The sequence below is a fragment of the Heliangelus exortis genome, chromosome 2 (genome assembly GCF_036169615.1).
Source record: "Heliangelus exortis chromosome 2, bHelExo1.hap1, whole genome shotgun sequence".
NCBI lineage: Eukaryota > Metazoa > Chordata > Aves > Apodiformes > Trochilidae > Heliangelus > Heliangelus exortis.
Window position 1 is genome coordinate 4,164,272 of NC_092423.1, and position 25,475 is coordinate 4,189,746.

A 25,475-nucleotide genomic window follows, 5' to 3' on the forward strand; every position below is an offset into this window, starting at 1 on the left:
TTTACTGTAAAAACAATAGAAGCTTTCATTCACTTGTGGGGGGTAAAAGAAGTAGACAAAAGAAAAAAAAAATTTAAATGGGGTTGTTGTCCTGAAGGAGGCTGATGGGGACCTTCTCACTCTCTACAGCTCCCTGGAAGGAGGTTGTAGCAAGATGGGAGGCAGTGTGTTCTCCAAAGTAGAAGGAGAATAAGAGGAATAAAGTCTCAAGTTGTGCCAGGGGAGGTTTAGATTGGATAATGGGCAATTTCTTCATGAAAAGAACTCTTTTCTGAAAGGGTTGTCAGGCACTGGCAAAGGCTGTCCAGGGAAGTGTTGAGTCACCATACCTGGAGGTATATAAAGGATGTGTAGATGTGGTGCTGAGGGACATGGTTTAGTGGTGGACTTGGAAGTGTGCTAGGTTAATGGTTGGACTCAATCTTAAAGATCTTTTCCAACCTGAATTATTCTCTTTTTATGACAAAAATCTTGGGTGGAAACTGAGCACTACTTTGATTCAACAAGAACAGGACACCCTTGTCCTTTCCAGTGTGAGATGTCACCAGTCCTACAAAAGAAGTTTTCAAAAAATCAGAGTAGAAAGCTCCGTCCAGGCAGTCTTGACTGGTTCCCACTTACACTGCATCCTCTGGGATAAATCTGCAAACTCTACATTTAAACAATCAGATCTTGAGTTTCTTTATGAAAGCTCAGTCACAGCTGGAGCTCTGGTCATTAGATGGTTGGTTTTAAAATGTTTTATCCTTCGAGTGTTTCAAAACAAAGAGGCAGATGTCACTATCAGAAGAGCAGTGTGAACAGACTACAGATCAAACATGTCTTCAGCTTCAGCACTATGAAAAATTAAAAGCAAAACCCAGTTTCAATGACAAAGAAGAGGCTGACTAAGAAATTACACAGCTGCAGTTTCCTTGTGGAAGTGACTCACAGCAAACTGAGCTCATAACTGGATGGATAAAGGAGCTCTCAGTTTGGGAATGTCATAATTACACCTGGGGAGCTGATTGATCTAATCAAATATTAGTCTTAAATTGTGACAGGAATTTGGATTAAATTTCATACAAAGTTAAGTGCACCTGTGAAAGAGACTGCTTTCCATGAAACCACACACTTCAGATACCAATCTCTGGCTAAAATGAATTAGATTTTGAGATTGTGGCTATCAGGGGTATTTTCTATTCCTGAATGGTCACCCTCTCTATCCATGACTTGGCCTGACATCCAGAACAGATGAGGCTCTGGAGAAAAAACAGACCTTCAGATGAAGGAAAATACTTGTGTCTGCTCTCACCCTACCTACCTATCTGCAGAGCTGTGAAAGGGAGAAAGAACATGAATGGAATCAGAAGCCAAACCCTGTAGACTTGTCTGAAAGGACAGGACTCTGGGCACCATGATATCCTGAGACAATACCAGCCACAGTTCTGCTGCAGATGTAGAGGGAATCTGACCACTGATTACTTTCACTCCCAACAGCTTCTCAGCCCATGATGCACAACAGACTGCTGCCATCATGCTATTTTTTATCTCATGTTAAAAAAAAAAAACAAGAAAAAAAAAAACAAACACCAAAAAACACCCAAACCTAAACTTAACCAAAACATAAACAAAAAAACCCCAAGCCAAAACAAAACAAAAAAACCACAAAAAACAAAGGAAAAAGCTAAAAAGCTTTGGCTGTGGTTGTACTTACCGTTGAGATAAAACAGTGGTTGCCATCCTGTTCAGCATAAAGAACCCCATCTTTAATGAACACAGATATTGCACGTAGAATGAATGAGACAAAGAGGTTCATATGGATAAAATTTCGAGTGCAGTGAAGCTTCCTAGAGAGGAAAGAGCAAGGGAGAGGAAAAGAAGAAAAAGAAAAAAAAACCCAAAAGCTTTTCTTTCAAGGAAATATCACACTAGGCCTATCTGCACACATGGCTCCTAGAATCCTGGTGATAAGATGAGCAATTTGAAAGTCAAGAGTGTGACCCTAAACTAACCAAGAGGAGGATTTGGGGTTTTTCCTGGGAAATCATGCAGGTTAACACAGAACAGACCAAGTTCACTGCAGCCACTACAACTTCATAAAACAGTCCCACAGCTTCTGCAGTTGCATCTACCATCCAGAAAAATGGGATTACTGGAGCGTGTCCAAGCTGGGGGAACAACTCTATTAAAAGGTTGTCTCCATTTTACTCGAAATCTGGTGAGTCAAAAACTTAAATATTGTTTTGTTTTCAGTCTCTCTCTGCTGAACTCACCTGAAACGACACAGGATAACCATGGCAGTGGTGAGGGAAACAAGAGATGTGCTGTATCCCACTGTGTACAGAGCCTTCACAGACAGGTAGTAGTAATCCTTGGGAGGAAAATAAAACAAGGTTAAAAAGTCCATCTCAGGTCACATCTTTACCCTGAAAACATGCAGGGGGAACCACAGGCAGGATTTGTTTCTTGAATGGCCTGGTTGTTTTTCTCCTCTTGGTTCCTCTGAGATCTCAGTGTATATTAAAGCATTACTCAATGTCTGATGTACTCCAGGGTCTGCCTACCATGAAGCTTTTTGTCAGTGAGGAAACAAATGTTGTCTCTATTTCTTTTACCACTGTGAATATATCTGTAGAATAAAAGTAGTTGGCTAAGGGGTTCTTTAGTCAACAGGGGAAGAACTGGGGGCTACTTCATGTTTCTGGAAGTTAAAAGATGTATGAACAGTAAATCATCATATTCTGGATATATTGAACACAGTGCTGGGAAGGATTTAAGTCTTGCTTCTCACATTTTTATGCCTATGAATATCTGAGTGTTTCATCCTAATTGCCATCAAATCAGAACTTGAGCAGAGGCTGGACAAAAAGTACCCTGCTTCTCCCACCTGCATTTAGTTGAAAATTATAAAATTAATTCCCACCTGATTATCAGACTCTGTTGCATTTTCATCAAAGCCACAAGCATCATAATAATGAGGAAAAGGTTCAGACCAGCCATCTTCTGTGCAATTTCTGCTGATGTCCCCTGTGTCAAGTAGAGGTGAGAAGGTGACAATGCTGAGGCCAGGACATATCCTCCCTCCCTGTGGTGCACGACCAAAGAAAACCTCACACTACCACTGTGGTCACTGTTGATCTGGCTCTCCACAGAAGACTTTAATGGCATCTCAAAAGTTCAATGACATATTTAATGACCCAGATCTAAAATAGGAACCCTAAGGATGTCTACTACTACATCTGGTCACCAGAAAGCAAAAAAAGGATTAATCAGTATAATCAGTGCCTCCAGGTCACCAAAAATCTCATTCACCAGAGGGTACCTAATCTAGAGGTCAGCAAAATGTCCATTTCTCTCCATTGATTGTGAAAGGCATCCAGGGGATACAGTTTTGATGTAGCAATCTACCCTTCAAATGGCTGGAGGTTAAGGCCAGTGCTTAAGTAGAAATAGACACTTTTTGCTATTTAAAATGATCTTAAGACATCTGAGTCCATCTGCATTTGATGGTCAAGACAACTCAAGGCTGATATGATTTTTTTGGAGCATCTTCTGGAAGCCAGATAGGATGCTGTAGGGAATGTAAAACAGCCATTGTCAGCCAGGATTGTAAAATAGCCACTGAGGCAGCTGGATTGTTCTCCTCCAGCTAACATGCATCCCACTCATTCATCTTCAAGCCTGGGCTCTATTCTGAGAATGATTTTGGGAGGACAGCCAAACATAGAATGGGAATCTTTTTCTTTGTCTTCATAGCAAAAAATTCATTTTTGTCTCCAGATGTCCTGAGAGGCTTAAGTTCATAATTTCATACCTGTTTCAGAGCTTCTCACATTTCTCTGCCTATTATTTGTCCTAAGCCCTGTATATAACCTTCCCCTACAGGAAGCATTGGAAAGGAAGCTCTAAACTGGCTCAGAGAAAACCCTGTTCTCTTTTTCTCTTTTACCCCTAAATATCTGGCTAATATCACATAAGGACTAGCTCCTAAATGTCCTTCACTGACAAAGACAAAATGTTAAAGCTGTATTGGGAAAGAGGAGCTGGAGATGGAAGAGGAAAGTGTCTCTTGACTTTCACATTGTTACTGAGCTGCCTAAGGGGGGATGATCCCCAAGCTGCTCTTTTCAAGCACCATTGCTCCTGTAAGAGCTCAGTGACATGGCTTAAAAATTAAAATTGGGCTGCTGGATGCACTTATTCCTCCCCAGCACAATAGAAGAGTTTCAGTTTATCAAGCTACCACAGTTTTTGGAGTTGCAGCTCTCCCTTGACCGTAATCGATGGAAATTTCCAAATTTTATTATTATTTTTTTTTTAATTAAGGTTGTGTTGCTTTGCATTCTTACAGCTTTTTAGTCAAGCAGCTCAGGACACTAGCAGTGACCTCCTTTTTAGAGAATCTGTTTGCCATCCATGCAGCAGAATACATCTATTTAATCACAGAACTCATTTAAGAACATTTCATTACTTGGCAAATTCTGGTAAATTGCTCTTGTACATTCACTCCTATTTTCTATGGAAAAAACCCACTGACTTCTGGTGTTGACTTCACTTAATGCCATTCAATAATTATTGTTAAGCAGATATAATTTGTAAGAATATACTTGCTAGATTGAGAGGCTCAATAGAGGAGGAATAAATTTTCATAATACTGCTAAAATTATCACACCAGAAAATGTGTCACCATCATTAGAATGGATTATAAAACAATATTTAAATGGCAGGAGTAAACATTTCCTTTATGGAAGCTTTGGAACTTCCTTTGTAACAACAGTAAAGTAAAAAGAGAATATTTCCATGTTTCTACTACTTACCTAGGGGAGTCTGAGCTGTGCTCTCCAGCAGGTCATAATCACCTAAAAAAGTGGAAATTTGGTATGAAATTGTTCTGATTGTGTTTTCTATTAGGGCACAAACTTGTCTCTGTGGAAATCACTGAATAGAATCCAATGGATTCTTCTTTGAATCAGGCCCAAAGGCAATTAATACTTGATTCTGTCATTTCAAGAAGTAAACACTGTTTTACTGTTGAGTTAAATTAAAGTTGAAGTGGTAAAATTTAAAAATTGCTACTGTAGACACTGAGCATACAGCTAAAAATCCATACCACCAAACTAGGACCAATTTTATTGTGAAAATATATGTTAAAAACTCTTATTTTTTAACTTAAATTTATAATTCATAGATATGCAAGTATGGTTGATTTCTACAAAAAATAATGAAAATTTCTCTCCCTCCATCGATGACAAAAAGTAATAATTAATTTACTTTAAGAGTATAAATTTATGGTTTTAGGTTAGATCACACTGATATCTAGAAATTGATCAGATTTTTACTTTATTTTGTTATCAGAATATCCCAATGAGCTATATATATTCTTCAACTTTTCAATTATCTGCTATTCTCCTGTTCTCTACATACAATTTTTGAGAACAGAGGTCCATAGGAGGAAGTCAACACAACTGGTTCTTACCTGCATGGGTTTGCCCCAAGTTATCTACTTCCCAACCTGAAATTAGAAGAAAAAACCAATTTAATTAGATCTTGGTAATAGTTTCCTTCCCACAAGGGGAGTGGATGTAGCAGATCCTAGAGAAAAAATGCAACAAGCTTTCTTTAAACCATTTTTTTGTTAAGATCAATACTGACTATTTATGACTGGAAAGTAGTTTTCAGAGGATGGTCCTTTGGATTGTATTGGTCCACCACTTGTTATCACAGAGTTTCATTAAACTTTAGCATGGATATGAAAATGAGATCAGAGAGGGGTTTTTCAATTTTTTTTTTCTTTTCTTTTTTCTCTTTTTTTTTGTTTTTTCTTTTCTTTTTTTTTTTTTTTTTTTTTCTTTCTTTTTTTTTCCTTTTTTTGGAAAGAAGGAGTTTTCTGAATCCATGCTGATTTGTAGAATAAAACCCCAAGTATTACAAAATAAAAGGAATAAAGAGGAGCTCCCTGAAGCCACCAAGTGGTGCTGCTGTACCATGCACAGAGGAACCTGACCAAGCTGACAGCAGAAAGCTCTGCCAGTGGCCCATCGACTGGTGAAAAAAAAAAATAATTATTAAATGTTTTCAACATTTCATCAACTGCTGCAGCAGGTTAAATGTTTAGATTGGCTTAGTTCTGTATGCTCTGGAGTAACCACAGGGCTTCAGGTTGTTCTTCTTTAACCCTGAACCTATGGTCAGCCCTTAACTAAGGATTGGAAATGCCCTGCACTGCTTTGTAGGAAAAGGGTTTCAGTAAAAGTAAAATCAAAGTAAAAAAGATTCTGGTTTTAATCCTGTGGGAAAGGAGAAAGACAGCATGTTAGGAAACAAAGCAGGAAGGGGAGCCTTTTCTGTACAGCATAAACTGCATGTTGTATTTTAAACTTTTTCAAACTGCTGAGTAATTTTAAATCCATTGATTTCTCTCTTTCCTGTGCAATAAACCAGATGTGCTTTTTGATCTTCTGAAACAGAAAATAGAGGATTTGGGGTGAAGATGATGGTGGGTGTCTAGAAAACAGCTGGAATTTTTGCTAAAGGCCCTTCTATCTCTTTCAGCATCCCCCAGGTAGGCTTGGACCGTGTCACTGCATGGAATTATTCAATATCAAACCTAAACACACAGCCTGCTAGTGTAACTCTGGATGCTTTTTCCTGAAAGCTGTGATGAGAGCAACTATTTATTATTTTTTTTTCTCCTGCCTTCTCTGCCCAGCTCCATCTGCTTGCAAAATTTCATACATGAGATTTCTTGGAAGTTTGCAAGTATTGGGTAGGGGGACCAGTTCTGGAGAGAAGACACCAATGCTCTGAGCAAACATTTTCCAGTGAAGATCATTCAGTTTCTGCCTCAGACTAAATTACCAAATGCTGCTGAAGAGCTATGGCTGTGCTCCAGATTCTTGGCAAAACAACAGGGATGGCTCTGCACAATATTTTTGACCCCCAGGTTTATCAGTAGTGATCTGGCTCAGGTGTAGATACCTACACTGCTAAAATCTGAGTTCAGAATTCTACCTTTAGGATAACATGTGGGATTTTTTTACCTGTGCTTTTATTAGGCAGAAATAAAAAATAAAAATCAAGCTGCTGTTCCTTGACCATTGTCTTTTTTAGTGCCTTTCATAGGCTGCTGCCACTTAAATCAGTGGCTTATAGAGAACTTGGTGCTTACACCTCTTTCAGGTCACCTCACCCAGAAGGGTGACACAGAAGCAGGGTAAGAAGAAGCTGTAAAAAACTTCCAGCATTTTTTTCAATCATAAAGATCCAATTTGAGTTTATCAGTTTTATAGAGTGGCTTAAATCCTGAACTGTGGGACTGAAAACTTTACATAATTCTTGTTGGAGAAAGACTAGGCCAATAATAAGTAGATAGAAACCTGATGTTCTTGGTAATTTGGCATGTTACACTGTTTGATCAGAAAAATGTTTAAAATTTAGGAATTTTATTCCTATAATCTAAAAAGGGAGACATAAACATTACCAAATGGGGGTGGTAGCTTGTAACACTGCTGGTAAAATATTAGATTTTCATTCGTTTTGAATTTCATCACATCAGCAATAACAACTAAAACATTCATTAATATATTAATGAATTAATGAATTTATATAGTTTTGTAAAATGAAGAGGATTTTAATAATAATTTCTATTTACATAAACTTCAATTATTATTGCATTTTAACTGTATTTGGACATTATCAAGCAAATCACATTTTTTGACAGTATTAACTTCCTAATAGCTGTAGAACCAAACCTGCCTCTTATTAACATGTTTTTCTACATCTCCATCCTTGCTAATAGACTAAAGAAAGTTCCAGTACAACCTTTTAGTGCACAGCCTTTCAGGTTTGATCCATCAAGCTAATTTTCACTAATATGTTAAGTGACTGGAAAGTCAATTAGATCCACATTGAACATTATGCTCTGAATTGCAATTAATAGTCAGAGTTCTCCTAATGAGTGTTGGGATAACATGCTCACATATAAAATTATGTTTGTGTGTCTGTATATATAGATACATATATATATATATATATAATATATATATATAAGGACACAATGAGGGACCATACAGCCACCATCTGGCTTTAAATTCCCACATGCTGCTGCTGCCCTTTCTGACACCATATGTTTAGGTACCCTGCACCAGAACAGGGATGTTTATATGACAGAGAACTGTGCCAATAATTATATTTACTCACATGTATGAAAATGCAGTAGAGGTCATTTGGATTCTACCTGTACTTAATATTTAATTTACAAATAGAGGGGCAAGGCTTGAACTGGCATTTGAGCTGAGGTTGTAGGAAGACCACACATAAGGCAGTCCCTCTACTTTTTTCAAACTATTCCCCTGAAATTTTTGTGGGTTTATTTATTTCTGGGGGGGGTTTCTGTTTGGTTTTTTTTTTTCCTTTGGTTGTTTTTTTTTCCTTTTTTTTTTTTTTTTTTTTTTCTTTTTCACTTGAGTGCCTTTCTGACTCTAGGGAGACATCAACAAATTTCCTCAAAAATATTGTTGGACACTTTGCTGCATGGACTCTGACCCAAGGGCTCTCGTGCAACAGGATAGATGAAATATATGGCTCTTCCAGAAATTAAGAATAAATAAAATATGCTTTTCATCTGCATTTTGACTGGAAACTCAGTTTTTAAGGGATTTAACTCCAGGATTACACTCAAGACTTCCGTGAATGGCACCTGTGCTCCTCAAAATGTTGTTAAATGACAGCACAGCTCAAGCTACAGAAGGATGAAGCAAACAGTAGCTGTTAAAAAGAGTCTCAGAACACCATGTATTAAATCAATAATTGTTCACATTGGTCAATAAGCTCCCGAGGAAGCTAATGTTATCCTTGACAAAGGATGGTTTATCCAGAATATTGACAGATAGTGTTATTCACAATCTGCACACACTGAAAAGGTAAGTCCCACTCTTTGGGAAATAAAGCAAATCTTTTATTAGTGCTTTAACTGGCACTATTAATTGAGTGTTATTTGCAGTACTACTTAGAGAGCTTTGAGAAGATCTGTAAGAATGCTGAATTATCAATCCAAAGACCAAACACAGAAACCAAACGCAGATAATATTGGTTATTTCTATTTTCTACATGAAGAGGTAAAAAAAAAAATCAAAGGACTTGCCAGTGGCTACCCATGGAGTTAGTGGCAGAGAACCAAATCTTTCATGTTCTTTTCTTGCACATTTTTCAGACTTTTTTCCTTGGTTTTCATTTGCTGAGGTCCAGAAATCATAACTACCTCCTCACTATCCTCCAAGGGAGGAGAAATTTGATGCAAGCAATTGTTGCTTTTGATTTAAAGTGAAGAGGATTGGTAAAGCTAAAGCCAAGAACCAGCCTGTGTATGATGAGCTTCAGAGCTCAGTGCAGCCTTTTAGATCATCTCCCTCATGCCAAAAGTTTCCTGGCTGCTTTCAGTGTCAGCTGGCATTGCAACTGCTTTATCTCCCATAGATTTGTTTATCTGAGCACAACTTGTATTTAACCCTTTTGTTCCACCATTTGTCCCTTATTAGGACCAGGAGGGAGAATGAAAGGTTTCCAAAACCATTCTGGGCTGAAATGGCTCACCCTCACTTTTCCCTTGTTCCTGGTTTTCCCAGTATTTCTCAGCATTCCCAGTATTTTCTCAGTATCGTGATTTGGAGGACTGATCCACATAGGTAATCCTAAAAAAGCTTGGATTTTGACTGTGTGTTAATTCTGTCCCTTGGGAGAGCACAGAGACTGAGACTGAGAGAGGTTCTGGAAAACATTTCCTGCAATCCCTTGTTATTGTGTTGTCCAGCTATGTGGATAATGAGCTGATTAGGCAGGAATCTGCTTTTTTTTTTTTTTTTTTTTTTTTTTTCCTGGTTTTATAGATCAGCACATCAAGCTACCAATTTATAAACACGAAATAAATCAGTGAGCTCTCATGCCTGACTCCCCAGCATCCACCACCTTGTGCCTGTTTGCTCCTTTCCCTCTTGCTTCATGCTGCTCTTATCCACCAGCAATCTGTTCCTCTGGCTGGCAAAGCTGTGATGGGGAGCAGCAGTCTACTTAGCAGCTTTTCTGGGGCTTTCTGAGCACAGCCACCACTGTCTGCCTGCTTCTTATGCCCTCTGCCCACTCCTGCACCTTGGCACACATGATCCCACATGCAGGCTGCCCAGGTCATCCCTGTTCCTTCATTATAGATATTTTTTTAATTTTTTTTTTTAATTTTTCATGGGGGAAAGTGATGCAGAATTGGGTGCTAGGTTTTTATAATCTCATTAGCAGGATCTGCAGAAAGTGGCAGCCAGGTGAAGCCTTCAAGATTCCTTCACCTTTCCCTAGGATCATAGATCCTAGAATGGGCTGGGTTGGAAGGGACCTCAGAGATCATCAAGTCCAACCTTTGATCCACTCCTGCTGCAGTTCCCAGCCCATGGCACTGAGTGCCACATCCAGGCTCTTTTGAAATATCTCCAGGGATGGAGAATCCACCCCTTCCCTGGGCAGCCCATTCCAATGTCTGATCACCCTCTCCCTAAAGAAATTCTTTCTCATGTCCAACCTAAACCTCCCCTGGCACAACTTGAGACCTCTTGTGCCCTCTTGTCTTGCTGAGAGTTGCCTGGGAAAAGAGCCCAACCCCCCCCTGGCTCCAACCTCCTTTCAGGGAGTTGGAGAGAGTGATGAGGTCTCCCCTGAGCCTCCTCTTCTCCAGCCTCAACACCCCCAGCTCCCTCAGCCCTTCCTCACAGGACTTGTGCTGGATCCCTTCCCAGCCTCCTTGCTCTTCTCTGGACCTGCTCCAGCACCTCAAGCTCCTTCCTGAGCTGAGGGGCCCAGAACTGGACACAGGACTCAAGCTGTGGCCTCCCCAGGGCTGAGCACAGGGGCAGAATCCCTTCCCTGGACCTGCTGGCCACGCTGTTCCTGAGCCAGCCCAGGATGCCATTGGCCTTCTTGGCCACCTGGGCACACTGCTGGCTCCTGTTCAGCTTCCTGGCAATCCAGACTCCCAGGTCCCTCTCTGTCTGGCTGCTCTCAGCCACTCTGTGCCCAGCCTGGAGCTCCCCATGGGGTTGTTGTGGCCAAAGTGCAGGACCCGGCACTTGGAATGTTGAACCTCATCCCATTGGGATCAGCCCAACTCTCCAGTCTGTCCAGGTCCCTCTGCAGAGCCCTCCTGCCTTCCAGCTGATCCACACTTCCCCCATCTTAGTGTCATCTGCAGATTTGCTGATGATGGACTCAATCCCCTCATCTAAATCATCAATAAAGATATTGAACAGAACTGGGCCCAACACTGATCCCTGGGGGCCACCACTGGTGACCGGCCGCCAACTGGATCAGCACCGTTCAGCACCACTCTCTGGGCCCAAAAGAGATAACTGTTTCCCTTCACATTTTTCAGGAATTTTGCATTGTCCAGCCTCATGCCCCACAGACAATAGTTTAAACTATAGGATGAAAGTTTTCAGCACAGTTGGGATATACTGGATGTTGTCATTGCCCTGGCCAAAGGGATTTGTGAGCACCATGTTTGCACAGAAATGGTGCTGTTCACTGCATTTAGAAAACAGGAAAACAGGCAAAGGACAATTAAGAGTAAGACTGGGAATCCTGGTGAATATTTGGGTGATTGAATAAGAACTGTTGCCTAAGGGAATCTGAAGAATTGATCCTGTGGGGCAAATTGGTCCCACCCAATTTACTCACCCGAGGATATGTTCATCTGCTCTTTAAGTCTCCTCCCATAAAGGGCAAAGAGATTGAAACCTCAGGGAGTGATTAGTTATAGCCATTTACTGTAGGATGAGATAAACCAGTTTCTGCAACTCATTATCCAGGAGCTTTTGTGCAAAGGAATGTGTAAAGGCAGTGAGGGAGCTTGATATACAAGTCTTTTCTTCTACTCCATGCTAATTTTAGGGTGCAGTGCTTAATGATGTGGAGACAAGAAGACCCTGGAGGTCACAGAATACCACTGAGGTCCTACATGAAGAAAATAAAGGCCACAGTTTATAGGGCTGGCTGAGGCCCTATAATGGGATGCATAGATGTGATGAAAGTCATGACTTTCTTCTTTTTTACCTCTTTCTTATCAAAGAGCATGAAATTACCAGTAGACTGAGGTCACCATAGCAACTGCCAGGCATCATCTAAACATGATGTGTATGCTTCCTAGGAGGCTGGCTGTCAGAGGAGCATCCATCAGAGTGCAAGATCAGCACAAATACTATTAAAGGACCTCCGAGCTCTGATGAGGGCAGGGATCATATTTCAGAGAAAAGCTTTTGACAGATAAAAACACAGAAAATGAGAAATGTTGTCTAATGGAGGTTATCAGTTATGAAATAAGTCCCAGAAGAGAAAGCATATTAAATCACTTGCTTAAAGGCAAAAAAGAATGTTTGCCCACCATAGCTAAAATCTTGCAATCAACTGAAACTCCATTCTCAATTATTTGAGCCAAGAGGAGAAGGAAGAATAGAGGAAAGTCTGCTAGCAAAGCTTGAAGTACCTGTACATGTTGCACCTACAGCAATATGTCAGTCAATTATCTTGTTCTGTCCAAGAATTCTCCAAAGTGCTCAGCAGCTCTCAGTGTATTCCACCCAAATTAACTTTCAGATCATATTGACAAAGGCCTTGAGCTGCTTTACAGATTTCCCTTAGCCATTGCAGGATGTCATTTTGCAAAAGATCAAGGACTTTATCTTCACCTGAAATGCTCTTGTACACATTATATATTTGAGTATCAGAGGCACAGATTTATGTCCCCATAATTTGGTGGGAAAGGCCATAAAATGTCCTTGTCCTGCAAAAAGAGTTTGTGAGGCCTTAACTACTTGATGAGAAATGAAGTTGCTATTGTTTGATATTAATATTTTCTACCAATTCCCTCTTCACTGCAGATAAATTTTTTGATGCTGTGACCAAGGAGACATGTTTAATTATAGCCTGTCCTCCTCACTTTGGAAGAGATGAATAATCCCATGGCTTTACTGCCTGTGCAAAGCCTAGGGAGGAAAAACAGCAGGAAGGAAATTGTTATCTAGTAAGCATTATTATCTTGGTTATTGGCAAGACTTATTATTTTAACATCAATACTTGTTAGGTCTCATGTACTCATTCTTTGTGTCACAAAGAACTTGCCAAGCATTAAGCAACAATAACACATGCAATCTGCAGACAGCTTTGGAAGCTGTCTAAAACCCTTAGCTGATATATATATAATTAAAAAAAAACCAGATACTTTTGCACTGAACTCACTTCTAAATACTACATTGGATCTTATATAAAGTGAAGGATGAAACTATGAAATGTACAGGATGGTTGTAGCTTCAAAGACTGAAAAATAGAAATAGCTCCTTATTGTTCCCATAATACAAATTATATGGGATAAGTCACATCTGTTTTTTAGAAATAGTTCCTTGGTTCCAGCATTTTATTTCCCTCAGTTTTCATGCTAAAATACCCACAAGGGATGAGATATATATGTGGATAGAAATCCAGACCTTTGTGTTGATCTTTTGCTTTGCCTGTTTGACAGGCAAATGCAATTTGCAGTTTCAGTCTGCTGGAATGCTGACTTTAATTTCAGCTGGTAGCAAAGAAAAACTGCATCTCCTTCTCCAGAAGAAAACAAATCTTCCAGATAAATTTTACTGTTTAGGATGCTTCTAACCTGTAAGTCACCTTTTCTTTCTGACCATATAAAAACTGTCAATACATAACCCAAACTAACAGAAACTGTAACTTGCAAACATTTTCAACAGCTTTCAGATTGGAAAGAAAGTCACTTTGACTCGTTTTTCACCCAGTTTGGGAGTTTCATACTCTTTTCACAATGATGTAGCAAGCACTTAATGACTTTCCCTGGACTGTTTCCCCAGAAATGACACAGGAAAGCTTCCCACGTATGAAGATGTAGCATCACCTCCCCTCTCATTAACTCTTCTTTTTTCATCCTGTTCTGTCTGATTAAAGGTAACATCTAAAGTCAGATAGAAGAAAAAAACCACAGATGGCTTCCCAAATCCAATTAACCCTGAATTTATAAATTCCATTGTTCCCCCATGATATCTCCAGTGCAGAATATATGAGGCTTGGTGTTTTTACATCAGAGTACTTAAGTATATCCCAGTGTTTTTAATGGGATCAGTAATAGACTATTTTCAATTCCTTGTTCTCAGGAATATATATAAAAATTATATATAAATATAATTTAAATATACACAAAATATAAATATACACAAAATACAAATACAGACATAAATGTAAATTTTAAATGTATATAATATATATAAAATATCTATATATATAAATATTTATAAAATAAAAAATATCTATCTATCTATAAATATATATAAAAAAAAATCTATAAAAATAAAGCTTGTTGTCTGAGCACTCAGGTCACATAACTTCCAGAGCAGCATCAAGCCAAACACGTTGATTCAGAAGTGTGAGTTTAGGATATAAATGCCTCTTAAATTTTATAATACCTGGATACATTCTTTGTTCTACTGGGTTTTAATTAGGACTCCCTAATCCTGATATCAACATAGGATGCATTTTATGTCTTTGGTAAAAGTGATGCACATTTTCTCTGATTTACAAAATGAACCATGCTTTGTAGAAATGTTCATTTTGGGTACAGCAGGCAGTGTCCTAAAGTGAGCACTACATAAACATTCTGAATTTGTGGAAGATTCAGTAGAAGCCAATCATATTTATTATTTGGATTTCTGAATTAAGATATTTTTGTGAAAAAAGTATTTTTCAATGTGGAGGGTGTGGCAATGCTCAGAAACCACTTCTTGTGATTTGTATTACTTTTCCATTCCAATCAAAGATCTAAAAATATGCTAATTTCTGCTCTGGTTATTGGGTTTCTTTCTGTTTGAGTAATGCTCTGTAGCTCTGTAGGTTCCAGATTATCTCAGGTGTGTAGGGAAAAGAAAGAAAAGAAAAGCACAGACTTGGCCTCTCTAGATTTCCACTGCCAAGCAGCACCACTTGTGTCAAAAAAAAAAAAAAAAAAAAAAGGAAAAAACCCAAAACAGAGAAAATTCCCCAGGTGGGAATTCAGATCACTTTGTAGGGGTCATCTCTAGGTCTAGCTGTGCCATACTGGAATCCAGCATTACAGCTTGACACACTTTTTTTTTTTCCCTTGTGAAAGTGCCTTAGAATGTTTTAAATGTACCCTGTGGTTGTCTCTGGAGTTGGTACTGGGAAGGCAATGGATAAAGAATAATATACAACAGTGACATCATGGAAGTTATAGCTTTTTTGAGAATGAAATTGTGACTTTCTTGATAACAGTCAAAGAAATGGATGCTAAAGAGAAAAATATAATATTTAGGAGAGCTCTAGAAGGACAGCAACAGTAAACCCTTAACCTATTAGATGAGAAAAGAGGAGTTAAAATTTGGTTTTGGAGTTTTGGTTTTTTTTCATGCAAGGAGGTTTTGAGAATGATCTTTCTGTCCACAATCTGCATCTGAAAGGAAATGAAAAATCTGGTGATTTTGGAGGAGGAGAGAGATGAAATGGAATTTTACAAGGGTCAGCAGCCACACAGTGTGGGATTTACCATTGGGTTTTCTGTATGGTTTTGACAGCAGCTCAAATGTTACTCTTCAGTTCAATTGCAGTGAAAGTAAGAGCAGAGTATATTTTCAACTGAAAACCAGCAGCAGCTGGTATTTTTATCTAAATCCAGTTTATTTAATTCATTTTTATTTTGTAGTCTTTTTTTTCCCTCCATGTGCAGATCAGACTTCACAGTCAAGGAAGCCAAATTCCTTTCTGGACTTCATCAAACAAACAGCCTCCTCCAGTGATTTCAGTAATCTCAAGATAAGCATTTCAGACAGGTCAGAGGAAACATCTTCTACAGGCACCCATTGCTTCCCCTTTCCTGATGCAGAAATCTGGGTGGTGACTTCAGGCTTGCACACAGAGCTTTTAAATACCCAAAGCCAAGTGAGGTAACTCCTACCCTCTCTTTAAAATTAATATTTCCCCACATATTTTTGCCTGTTGGTTTACAAGCAACTGCACCTATAGGTGTTTCAGTGCTTCACAGGACAAACTTTTAAAAAGAATTGTTTCAAATTATTACTACTGTTTGCAAGCATGATTCATGGTCATATTTTGATGTATTTTTGTATTTTGATGTATTGAGGATGGATGTTCCATTGATAACTATTAGTGTCAGTGCCTAGACTGCTTACACATTCTAGAAATATAGCAGCAGCCAGAGGATATTAAAACAATCTATAAAATGTAATTAGCTGTGTCTCAGAAATATTTTAGTAATCTAATAACCCTCTATTTAAGGAATTGTCATAAAATGTGACTTTTTTTCATTAAGTCCTCATTGAAAAAAAACACACTTGGTTAATTTAAATTAGCAGCAATGATAGTGAAAGCTGATGCTGATTCACCCAGGAGAGTGATTATGGATGTAGGTATTTCTGCCCTGGGATCAGCAGTGGAAGTCCAGCTGGATCTGTAGAGATTTCCAACTATTCCAGATTAAATGTTTATTTATTTACTTGATGAATTATGAATTTTGGTTTTGTTCCTACAGCACAGATGTTCAAAACCCCTACAAAACCAACACTACAAGAGGTAACAGCTGTCACTTTTATGAGTGATCCTATAAGTAGATGAAACAACCAGGACACATCTTTACACTGGACTGACTACTCCTCCTTTAGGATCAGATTCTCACCCTGTTACAGGTGAGATGTGAAGCACAGGCTGTGAACAGGTCTGTAAATAATCTAAAAATGTTATTTCAACCCTTTGTTTTCAATAGTTCTAGTTGTAATGGAGATATTTTTTACATAAATATCGATTATATTTTTCTAAAACGTATATTGTTTTTTCATGAAAATATATAAAGAAATAGATCCTTCCCATTAACAGGTAACAGGTTATTTAAGCTCTGGACTAGATCATGTTGAGCTAACCTTGTCTTTGAGGAGGGAGATAACATCAGTGACACTAAGCCTGGAGACAGCCTGGGCTGCAGTGCCCATGCACAGGTGGAGATCACAGTCTTGAGGGATAGGGCTCAGGCAAAGAGAACAGTCAGGACCCTGAATTTTGGGAAAGCAAAATTCCATCTGCTCAAGGAATTAGTCAATAGGACCCTCTGGGAAACTGCCCCAAGGATAAGGGAGAAAAAGAGCTGGCAGATCTTGAAGGACTTTTTTCTACAGAGAATATGAGCTCCTGATCTCCAGGTGCTCAGGCAAGGAAGGCAAGAGACCAACATGGTTGAGTCAAGACTTTCTGGCCAAACTAAAGGACTGTCCTGTAGATGTACATGACACTGCTCTCATGAGACCTCTGACAATATCCCTGAGCACTGCATTCAAAACAGGCAGGGAGGGAGAGAGAGAGAAAATTGTTTAACTTGAGGAGATGTAGGAGGTGGAGATTAGAAGCCACCAAAAAGGAAGGATCTTAATGAAAATCTGGACAGGCACTGTCTTGAGCAACAGGCCTCCTGCAGTTAAATCAGGAGATAACAATACAGCAGCCATCTGTTGATGCACAATAAATAACATAAAAGCAATTTGCCTGCAGGCTCTGAGCATCATTGATAATGGGAGAGCAAAAACCTCTATGTGAGTGTACATCCTGCACAGAGGATGGCCAGAATTGCTTTGGCAGTCAGGCTGAATGACAAGTAGTCAACAAAAATTGATTACAAAGTAATCAAGTACAGTAAAGAAAACAAAAAAATAAGAGAGGGAGTAATAGAGGAACAAACCTGAGTGGATGCTGATGTGTTGTTTTAAACGTGGATGTGGCCACGGAACCAATATTACAGCAGTAAAAATTATGTATAATTATCCTGGCTATAATTAAAGCACACAGGATTACAGTAGTAATTATATTTTTATACCTGATATTTAAAAGAGGGACTTACCTTTCCTCATTAAAAAATTAAGTACCTAGTTTAAGCTAATTTCCCTTAGTACTTGCTGGGTAAAGAGAGATATCTCCAAGCTATGATTCACCTCATATTTCTTGGAATAAACATTAAATTGCCTTCTGTGGGTCTCATTCTCTCCACTGACTATGGAGTCACATGGGTAAATTTAGGTAATGATCACCCTTAAATTCCTTTTCATTTCACAAGAGCATTGGCACTTGCTTCAGTTTCCAGATGGGTTCAAAGGGATGTATTTAAGGATAAAGATTTCAGCATTGCTGGAGCAGAGTATGGAACACTTACTGTCTGCCACAAATTGTACTCTGCATGGGGCTTTGGACTTAAGACTATAAATTAATGATTAATTGGCAAAATAATCTTTAGGAAAAATGATACTGGGAGACAATGGTGAACATGATCCTCAATGGACAGTGATAATTAAGTGATCTGCAGTAGAATAGGTGGGTGCAAGGATGACATGGGAAAAACTGTGTTGATTATTAGCATAGGATTGTTGTTAACTAGCATAGATGGGAGGACTTCACCCATGAAATGGAATCATGAAAAAAATAATAAAAAAAAAGGAATTTCCAGAAAATCTCTAATCAATCTATTTGCTGTAAACATGGTATTAGTTATTTCCTCCTCTTCACACACTCTCATTTTGACCTGGCAAATTTCCATGTGTTTCATAGGTTAAAAGATTCAGGAAAAGGACAAGAGGCTTTTTGTATCATGCAGTCAGTAGTTTGCTCAGTCTTGTCATTAAGAAGTGTTGGGTAATGCTAATAACCAGGTCAGACAATATTGTCACTACTAGGGTAGGTTGTGCTTTTAACAGCAGCTTCGTTTGAGAGCAGCAGCTGGCTTGTATAAGGCTGAAAGTCAGCATCTAATTTGGTTTATTTACAAAGCATGGTGAATCCTTAGGCATGAGCACAACCCAGCTCTAAATTTTAATTATTTTCTAAAATACGTTTGAGCTGTGATGATGAATTATCCAAGACTCAAACACAGCTTCAGGTGTTGCCATGTTGTGCAGTCTGTGCAGGCTTTTTTCAGACACTCCCTCCCATCCTTTCACACACACCCATACAAATATCTGCACACAAACAACCTGGTTTTCTACAGCATTTTTTTTTTTAAACTCTAAAGCCCAACTCAAGATCTCTGTGGAGTTTTTTGATTTCCCTTTATACTGAGTTTCTATGTGAGGTTTTACACTCATGTTGGCCATGCAGCTTTACCAGACAGACTCAAAGAACAAAGAGAAAAGAAAAGACTTTACCATCCTCAGAGATGATAAATCTAAAGAGTGCAGGGCACTTGACAAAGACGATTTCACCCACACTTGCAGGTTTCCAGCATGTAATGTTGTCCCACATTCCTGGGCAACCTGGGGAAGAGAAGGAGGGATAAAATACAATTGGAAATTGATGGACATTGATTTTTTTCTCATTCTATTATTCTGTTTTGTGGTTGGTTCTTCTAACCATTAATATCTGCCTACTTAGAACAATAAACATGGCAATTTTCTAATAAGTTTTCTCTGGAATAAAATAAGTTTCATTCATAGGCATAGCATAAAATCTGTAGTGGTGAGCTCTATTCATGGCACAATGACCAGATTCTATCCTAGCAGAAGACATTTCTTAGTTCCACTTAAATCACTCCAACATACATCAGAAACAATCTTCCTCTTGAGTATATTGCTATATTTTAGTAGAATTTAGCTTGCTTCCATTATTGCTGAGTTAAATCTTTAGGTATCTTTAATTCATATTTTATACATTTCTCTAAACCCTGTCAAAGGTTGTATACTGGCACATTTTGGAATTTGACTCAGGGAGATGACTGGGAACTGAAAAACAGATTCTGCTTCATGCTACAGCCAGTTTGGTGGATGTGTGGGGGAATTACAGAATCATTCTAGTTGCAAAAGATCTTCAAGATCATTGAGTCCAACCATAACCCAACTCTTACCAAGTCCAGTGCTTAAAACACATTCCCAAGCACCACATCTACACATCTTTTAAACACCTCTAGGGATGGTGATTCAACTCCCTCCCTGGGCAGCCTATGCTAGTGTTTAATTAACCTTTCAGTGAAGAAATTTCTTCTAATATCTAATCTAAACCTCCTCTGGTGCAACTTGAGACCATTTCCTCTTGTCCTGTCACTTGTTACTAGGGAGAAGAGACCAACTCCCACCTCACTTCAATCTCCTTCCAGGGAGCTGTAGAGAGCAAAGAGGTCTCCCCTGAGCCTCCTTTTCTCAAGAATAAACAACCCCAATTCCATCAACAGCTTTGCATATGGCTTGTGATCTAGATCTTTCACCAGCTTTGAAGATCACCTCTTTCTGGTAGCTCATGTTCTTAAAAAAATACTGGAAGTAGAAATGTCCTCCATTAGTAAAGAAAAACCACAATATAACTCACTACACTTACTGCAGGTTTTGATCTGTAGAATATAGCCTCACAATGTCAAAAGGATGGTTTTGATCTGCAAAGATTTCTTACATAAGCTAAAGATAGAATCAGTCCTTTAACAACTGTTCAGAGCTTCAGGAACAAGCTTTGAACTGAGGATCTGAGTGATGGAGAACCAGCCTCCTGTTCCATGGATACAGAAAGAGGAAATGATGGCATTGTGGGTGGGAGTTGTCTTCTCTAAGGATGCGGGGGAAAATCAGGCCCCATATTCTATGCTAAAGATAAGAATGGAGCTCAGCTCCTGCTTCTTTATCACTGTCAGAGGAATGACAAACTCCAATCAGCTGTCAAGAAGCATAAGCCCTCCTGTAATTTTGTAAACTACAGTTTTATTAACTCATAAACCAAAAAGACTTAACCCATGTACAGAAAAACTCCTAGCAAACTCTCGAATTTCCTACTAATGTCTAAAAAAAATGACATTGAAGGAATCTCAAATGAGGATCATCTTCTACCTCAGCAGGAAAAGAAAGAAAAACTAAATCTAAATAGCTTCACTCCTTTTTTGCATTTGATGTTGAGATCAAGCACACAATCTTACCAGCCATTAAATGCCACAAGCTCTGCAGTTTTCTAAGTGATGTTCTCTTGATATTCTCTCTCGTGGACTATGTGCCAGAAAAAATAAGATCTTCAGTAAAACTGATAATACTTCAAAGTGTCATACCTCCCACCTGCCACCACTTGTGAGGTTTGGGTGATCAACATGTAAAAACAGTGTGGGCTTTATCAACTGTGGTGATAGTAGCAGATTTCCATCATTAGAGAGTGTTTGCTCACAGGGTTGGACTTGGTGTATCTTCTCCATCAGCTTCAGTGGCAGGGAATCAAGACTTCTGTTTTCTCACAAAATATAAAACAGATCCTGCCACGTGTGGTGGATAGGGCAGTTCTGAGTGATGCTTGAAGAACTAAGTCAGCCTCAAACAACACTGTTATGATGTTATAAGGATGGCATATGATAAGCAGTTGACAGCCATTCCTGTGAGTTAAAGGATTCAGCATCAGATCACATAATACAAATTGATAACCCTATAAAATCCTGACTCTGTTACCAAAAAATCCACCGGTTTTACCAGATCCACCATAGTACAAAATTACTGCAAAAATGCTCATTAAATCAATGCAGAAGCTAGAAAAAACAGGAATCTTTTATATTCCCCTCTCCTCCTCTCTTTCTTCAACTCCTACCCCAAGCTGCTTTCTTTGCCAGCTGAGGATCTCATTCTATAAGTAGGAGGGTTCACAAGAACATCTCTGAAAGTCCAAGTCTGGGGCTTGAAAAGTTTTGTGATACAATCAGCCTAACAAAGATGGAAATCACAATTGCATTAATCACTATTAGATTTTATTGTGTTTGATAGCTAGTGTCTGTCCACACAGTAAGAACTGCATTTACCATGTGAATCTGAAGTCATGTAGAAACAGATTTAAAGTTCAGTGATGTCTGGCTCTCTGTATCAAAGTGAAGAATATGTATATATATTCATATTTAAAATGAGATATTTGCTTACAAGAGGTGTTACAGGCAATAAAAGTGGCAAATAAGATCTTCTATGAACCACCTGCTAGCCTAAGTCACATAAATTAAATGGGTTTGGTAGGAAGAATGAAGATTTTCTTAATTCTTACTGTTACTTCAGCATCAGTTGTCTTCCAAATATTGGGATAGCAATAGATGCTGCAAAGCAAGTAATGGAAGGAAACCAACAAAAATGGAAGGAAATCCTCATACTACAGAAAAGAAAGTGTAGATGTGGAATAAATATTTCATAGCACTGCGTACCAAACTCACTTAAATCTGGTGGCTTTTTGTGGTACTGCTATGGAGAATTAAAAACTAGCACAATTTAAAAATACACTTTAAATTCATTATGCTAGGAAGCACTGATGAGCTGACACTGGAAGTGAGGGACAGAGAAGCAGAGAGTCAAGTAAATTGCCTTAATTACTAAGATAATTCAGTGATGGAGATTTGAAAGAATTGCTCATCAATGAGAATATTGTCCAAAAGCATATTTAAAACAAAGAATTCAGAAGAAGAAAGAAAAGGACTGCAAAAATTTAAATGGAATAAAAGCCAGTGTGAACAATCTCCTTACATTTGTAAACCATGATCCAGCCAGCATCTCCTGCTGGGTGAAATCTGCCCACAGAAATCAATGTGACTTGAGTGTAAAACTGCACAGCAGGGCTCTGCTCTGGCACTGACAATTTGTCTCTATCACCATGCAATGAAGGGGAACCAAGCTAGCTTTGAAAAGAGGCCTCTCAGACACTGCAAGAAGCATGGTGCAGCTTCAAGTGGGCAGATTTTCCTGGCTCTTAGCATGTTAGACATCAATAATAACAGATTGGTTTAAAAGGTAAAGTTTGAAGTGCTGGAGTGAAAAGTGGTGGCCTTGCTAAAGGGTGGTTAAGGCAAGAAGGCACCTTGCAGGAAGCACAAACTCTGCCTTTCCTTCCCACACTGTGGTCTGCAGACTGAAATTCATATTTGGTAAACTTTGTGGGATTCATCTCAGCTAACATAAGTGGTGTAAAACTTGGCATCTGATTTTGGGGAAGTACTGATGCCCCCTTTGTAGCACAGGCAAAAGAGAGCTTCACCTCGAGTCCTGTGTCCAGTTCTGGGCCCCTCAGCTCAGGAAGGAGATTGAGGTGCTGGAGCAGGTCCAGAGAAGAGCAAGGAGGCTGGGAAGGGATCCAGCACAAGTCCTGTGAGGAAGGGCTGAGGGAGCTGGGGGTGTTGAGGCTGGAGAAGAGGAGGCTCAGGGGAGACCTCATCACTCTCTCCAACTCCCTGAAAGGAGGTTGGAGCCAGGGGGGGGTTGGGCTCTTTTCCCAGGCAACTCTCAGCAAGACAAGAGGGCACAAGAGGTCTCAAGTTGTGCCAGGGGAGGTTTAGGTTGGACATTAGAAAGAATTTATTTCTGGAGAGGGTGATCAGCCATTGGAATGGGCTGCCCAGGGAAGGGGTGGATTCTCCATCCCTGGAGATATTTCAAAAGAGCCTGGATGTGTCACTCAGTGCCATGGGCTGGGAACTGCAGCGGGAGTGGATCAAGGGTTGGACTTGATGATCTCTGAGGTCCCTTCCAACCCAACCAATTCTCTGATTCTATGATCATATTCAGCTACTCATCTCCTCTCCAATAGGAGGGATGAACCTTTGGGAGTCCCCATCCCTTGCCACTGACTGAGGGAAAAAAAGAGGTCATTCAACCATAGTGTTAGTCAGGATTCTTTTAACTTCAAAGAGCTAAGATTTACCCTTTTATGCTTATTCATCCAAGCAAAGGTTCCTCTCTGGTTAATGACAAGTGATTTTCCAGGTAGAAAAAAAAGAGAATTTGGATATATTTGGAATATTTTCCAGATAGGGAATGTGACTACTTCTGAGTGAAGGAATCCAGCTGAGAGCTGGGACATGACACTGCAGGTTATGAACAGTGCCAGAGGAGCTGTGCAGCTCCAGAGCAATTCAAACCACAGGGAAACCACTGTGGCTGCTTATGAAAAGCCACTTGATCAATCCCTACATCTCTGTCTCAAGCTCTTTGTTATGAAACTGAGATAAAACTCATGTATAGACTGCAAGATCTCTGTGGCAGGATTCAGCTTGTACTGTTCTTGTACTTGAAAAGTACTTCAAAAAAGAGAGTCCTGATTTCAGCTGAAGTCCAGCATGGATTTTGTCTGAATTTCACATGAAACCCCTGACACTTGAGTTTACAATTAGTATTGTTGAAGCTGAGGGGAGTGCCTCATATACCCAAGGATGGATCTGAATTTTGTAACCCCAAAAAAACAACCACACTTTCAGAGAGAGCCCAAAGCAGAAGCTATGGGTGTTTATCATTGCAGAACTTCTGATGTCATCTTAAAATTATACCTAACACTAAAACCATTCTACTTATCTGCCCTCCATGGAGGTTCACACAAGCCTTGTTCCTGACCTTAGCTTCAAATTAAGCTTCTTGGAACAATGTGCTTTCTCTTTACCTGCTGCTTCTGGCAGCTGCTTTCCCACCTGAAATGTCCAGACAAGCACAAGAGAAAAAAGAAAAACCACACAACAAGAAAGCAAGTCATGCTGACAGAATAGCAGTGGTAAACAGCCCTTCTGAAATTGTTTATGTTCCCTTATATTCCCTTATATATATGTTTCCTTATATTCTTTTTGTCCTCTGTGTGCCTTGAGAGTTGCAGTTTTGATAGTGGATGGATATAAAACCAGCCCTATAGATGAAGTTCACCAAGTTCAGTGAAAAAACCTTACTTTAAATCCACTGTGGATGGAACCTCTTATCATCCACCAACATGGATTCACTATGTCACCAGGATTATGTGCAAATTTTTCTTTGTCTATAGATTTGTGTCTAATTTTCTCATGGTTACTCTGCTGCAACACCCTCCTTTACTCTTTATAGTCTCCTCCTTTAGTCTCTATATTTAAATCCTCTTAACAGCATCCCCAGCATTTTCCCATGTCCTTATCCTGTCCCTGGTGCAAAATGTCTTCTTCTCATCTCTAATGAGATGGCAATCTCTAATTTTTGGCAAGAGAAGGTGCAAAAGCAGAGATGCCCTCTTTGGATGGCACCTTCTTGGGTACTAATTCACTGCTTGCTCACTCCTCTTAGTAAATTGGGTAAATTGGGTACCTGTCCTCTACACACAAAGAATCCTTTTAACATCTTATACACAGCACACCATTTTCACAAAACCTACAGGAATTTGTAGCTTTGAGAATTGTGCACCTAGGTCAGTGGACCCTAAATTTTGGGGTGAAAGAGGGAGTGAAAAAAGAACTGACAGTACAATGGACAAAGGGATTTATGGATTCATACACTGACAAATGGGAATAGACAAGAATTGTCATAAAATTTATTTCCTTGGGAGATCAAGAAAAAATATAAATACAGAAATGTTAGTCCTCTGTATAAATTTTTTCATATATAAAGGCTTGAGATGGAAATCCATCTTTTTGGCTTACAGAGTTTAGTTTGATTTTCAGTTCCTCTCCTCATTTATCA

General features: G+C 39.2%; 1 protein-coding gene across 1 annotated transcript in view; it reads right to left on the reverse strand.

The window, feature by feature from the left end:
- Window positions 1-25,475, reverse strand: part of ADCYAP1R1 (ADCYAP receptor type I) — a 134,690-nt gene that overhangs the window by 37,011 nt on the left and 72,204 nt on the right. The window contains exons 4-9 of the mRNA XM_071734585.1: window positions 19,230-19,337; window positions 5,459-5,494; window positions 4,800-4,841; window positions 2,906-3,009; window positions 2,256-2,353; window positions 1,697-1,829 (exon numbers count right to left, since the gene is read on the reverse strand). Of these exons, the coding sequence (XP_071590686.1) occupies window positions 1,697-1,829; window positions 2,256-2,353; window positions 2,906-3,009; window positions 4,800-4,841; window positions 5,459-5,494; window positions 19,230-19,337 (521 nt within the window). The remainder of the gene's footprint in view (window positions 1-1,696; window positions 1,830-2,255; window positions 2,354-2,905; window positions 3,010-4,799; window positions 4,842-5,458; window positions 5,495-19,229; window positions 19,338-25,475) is intronic.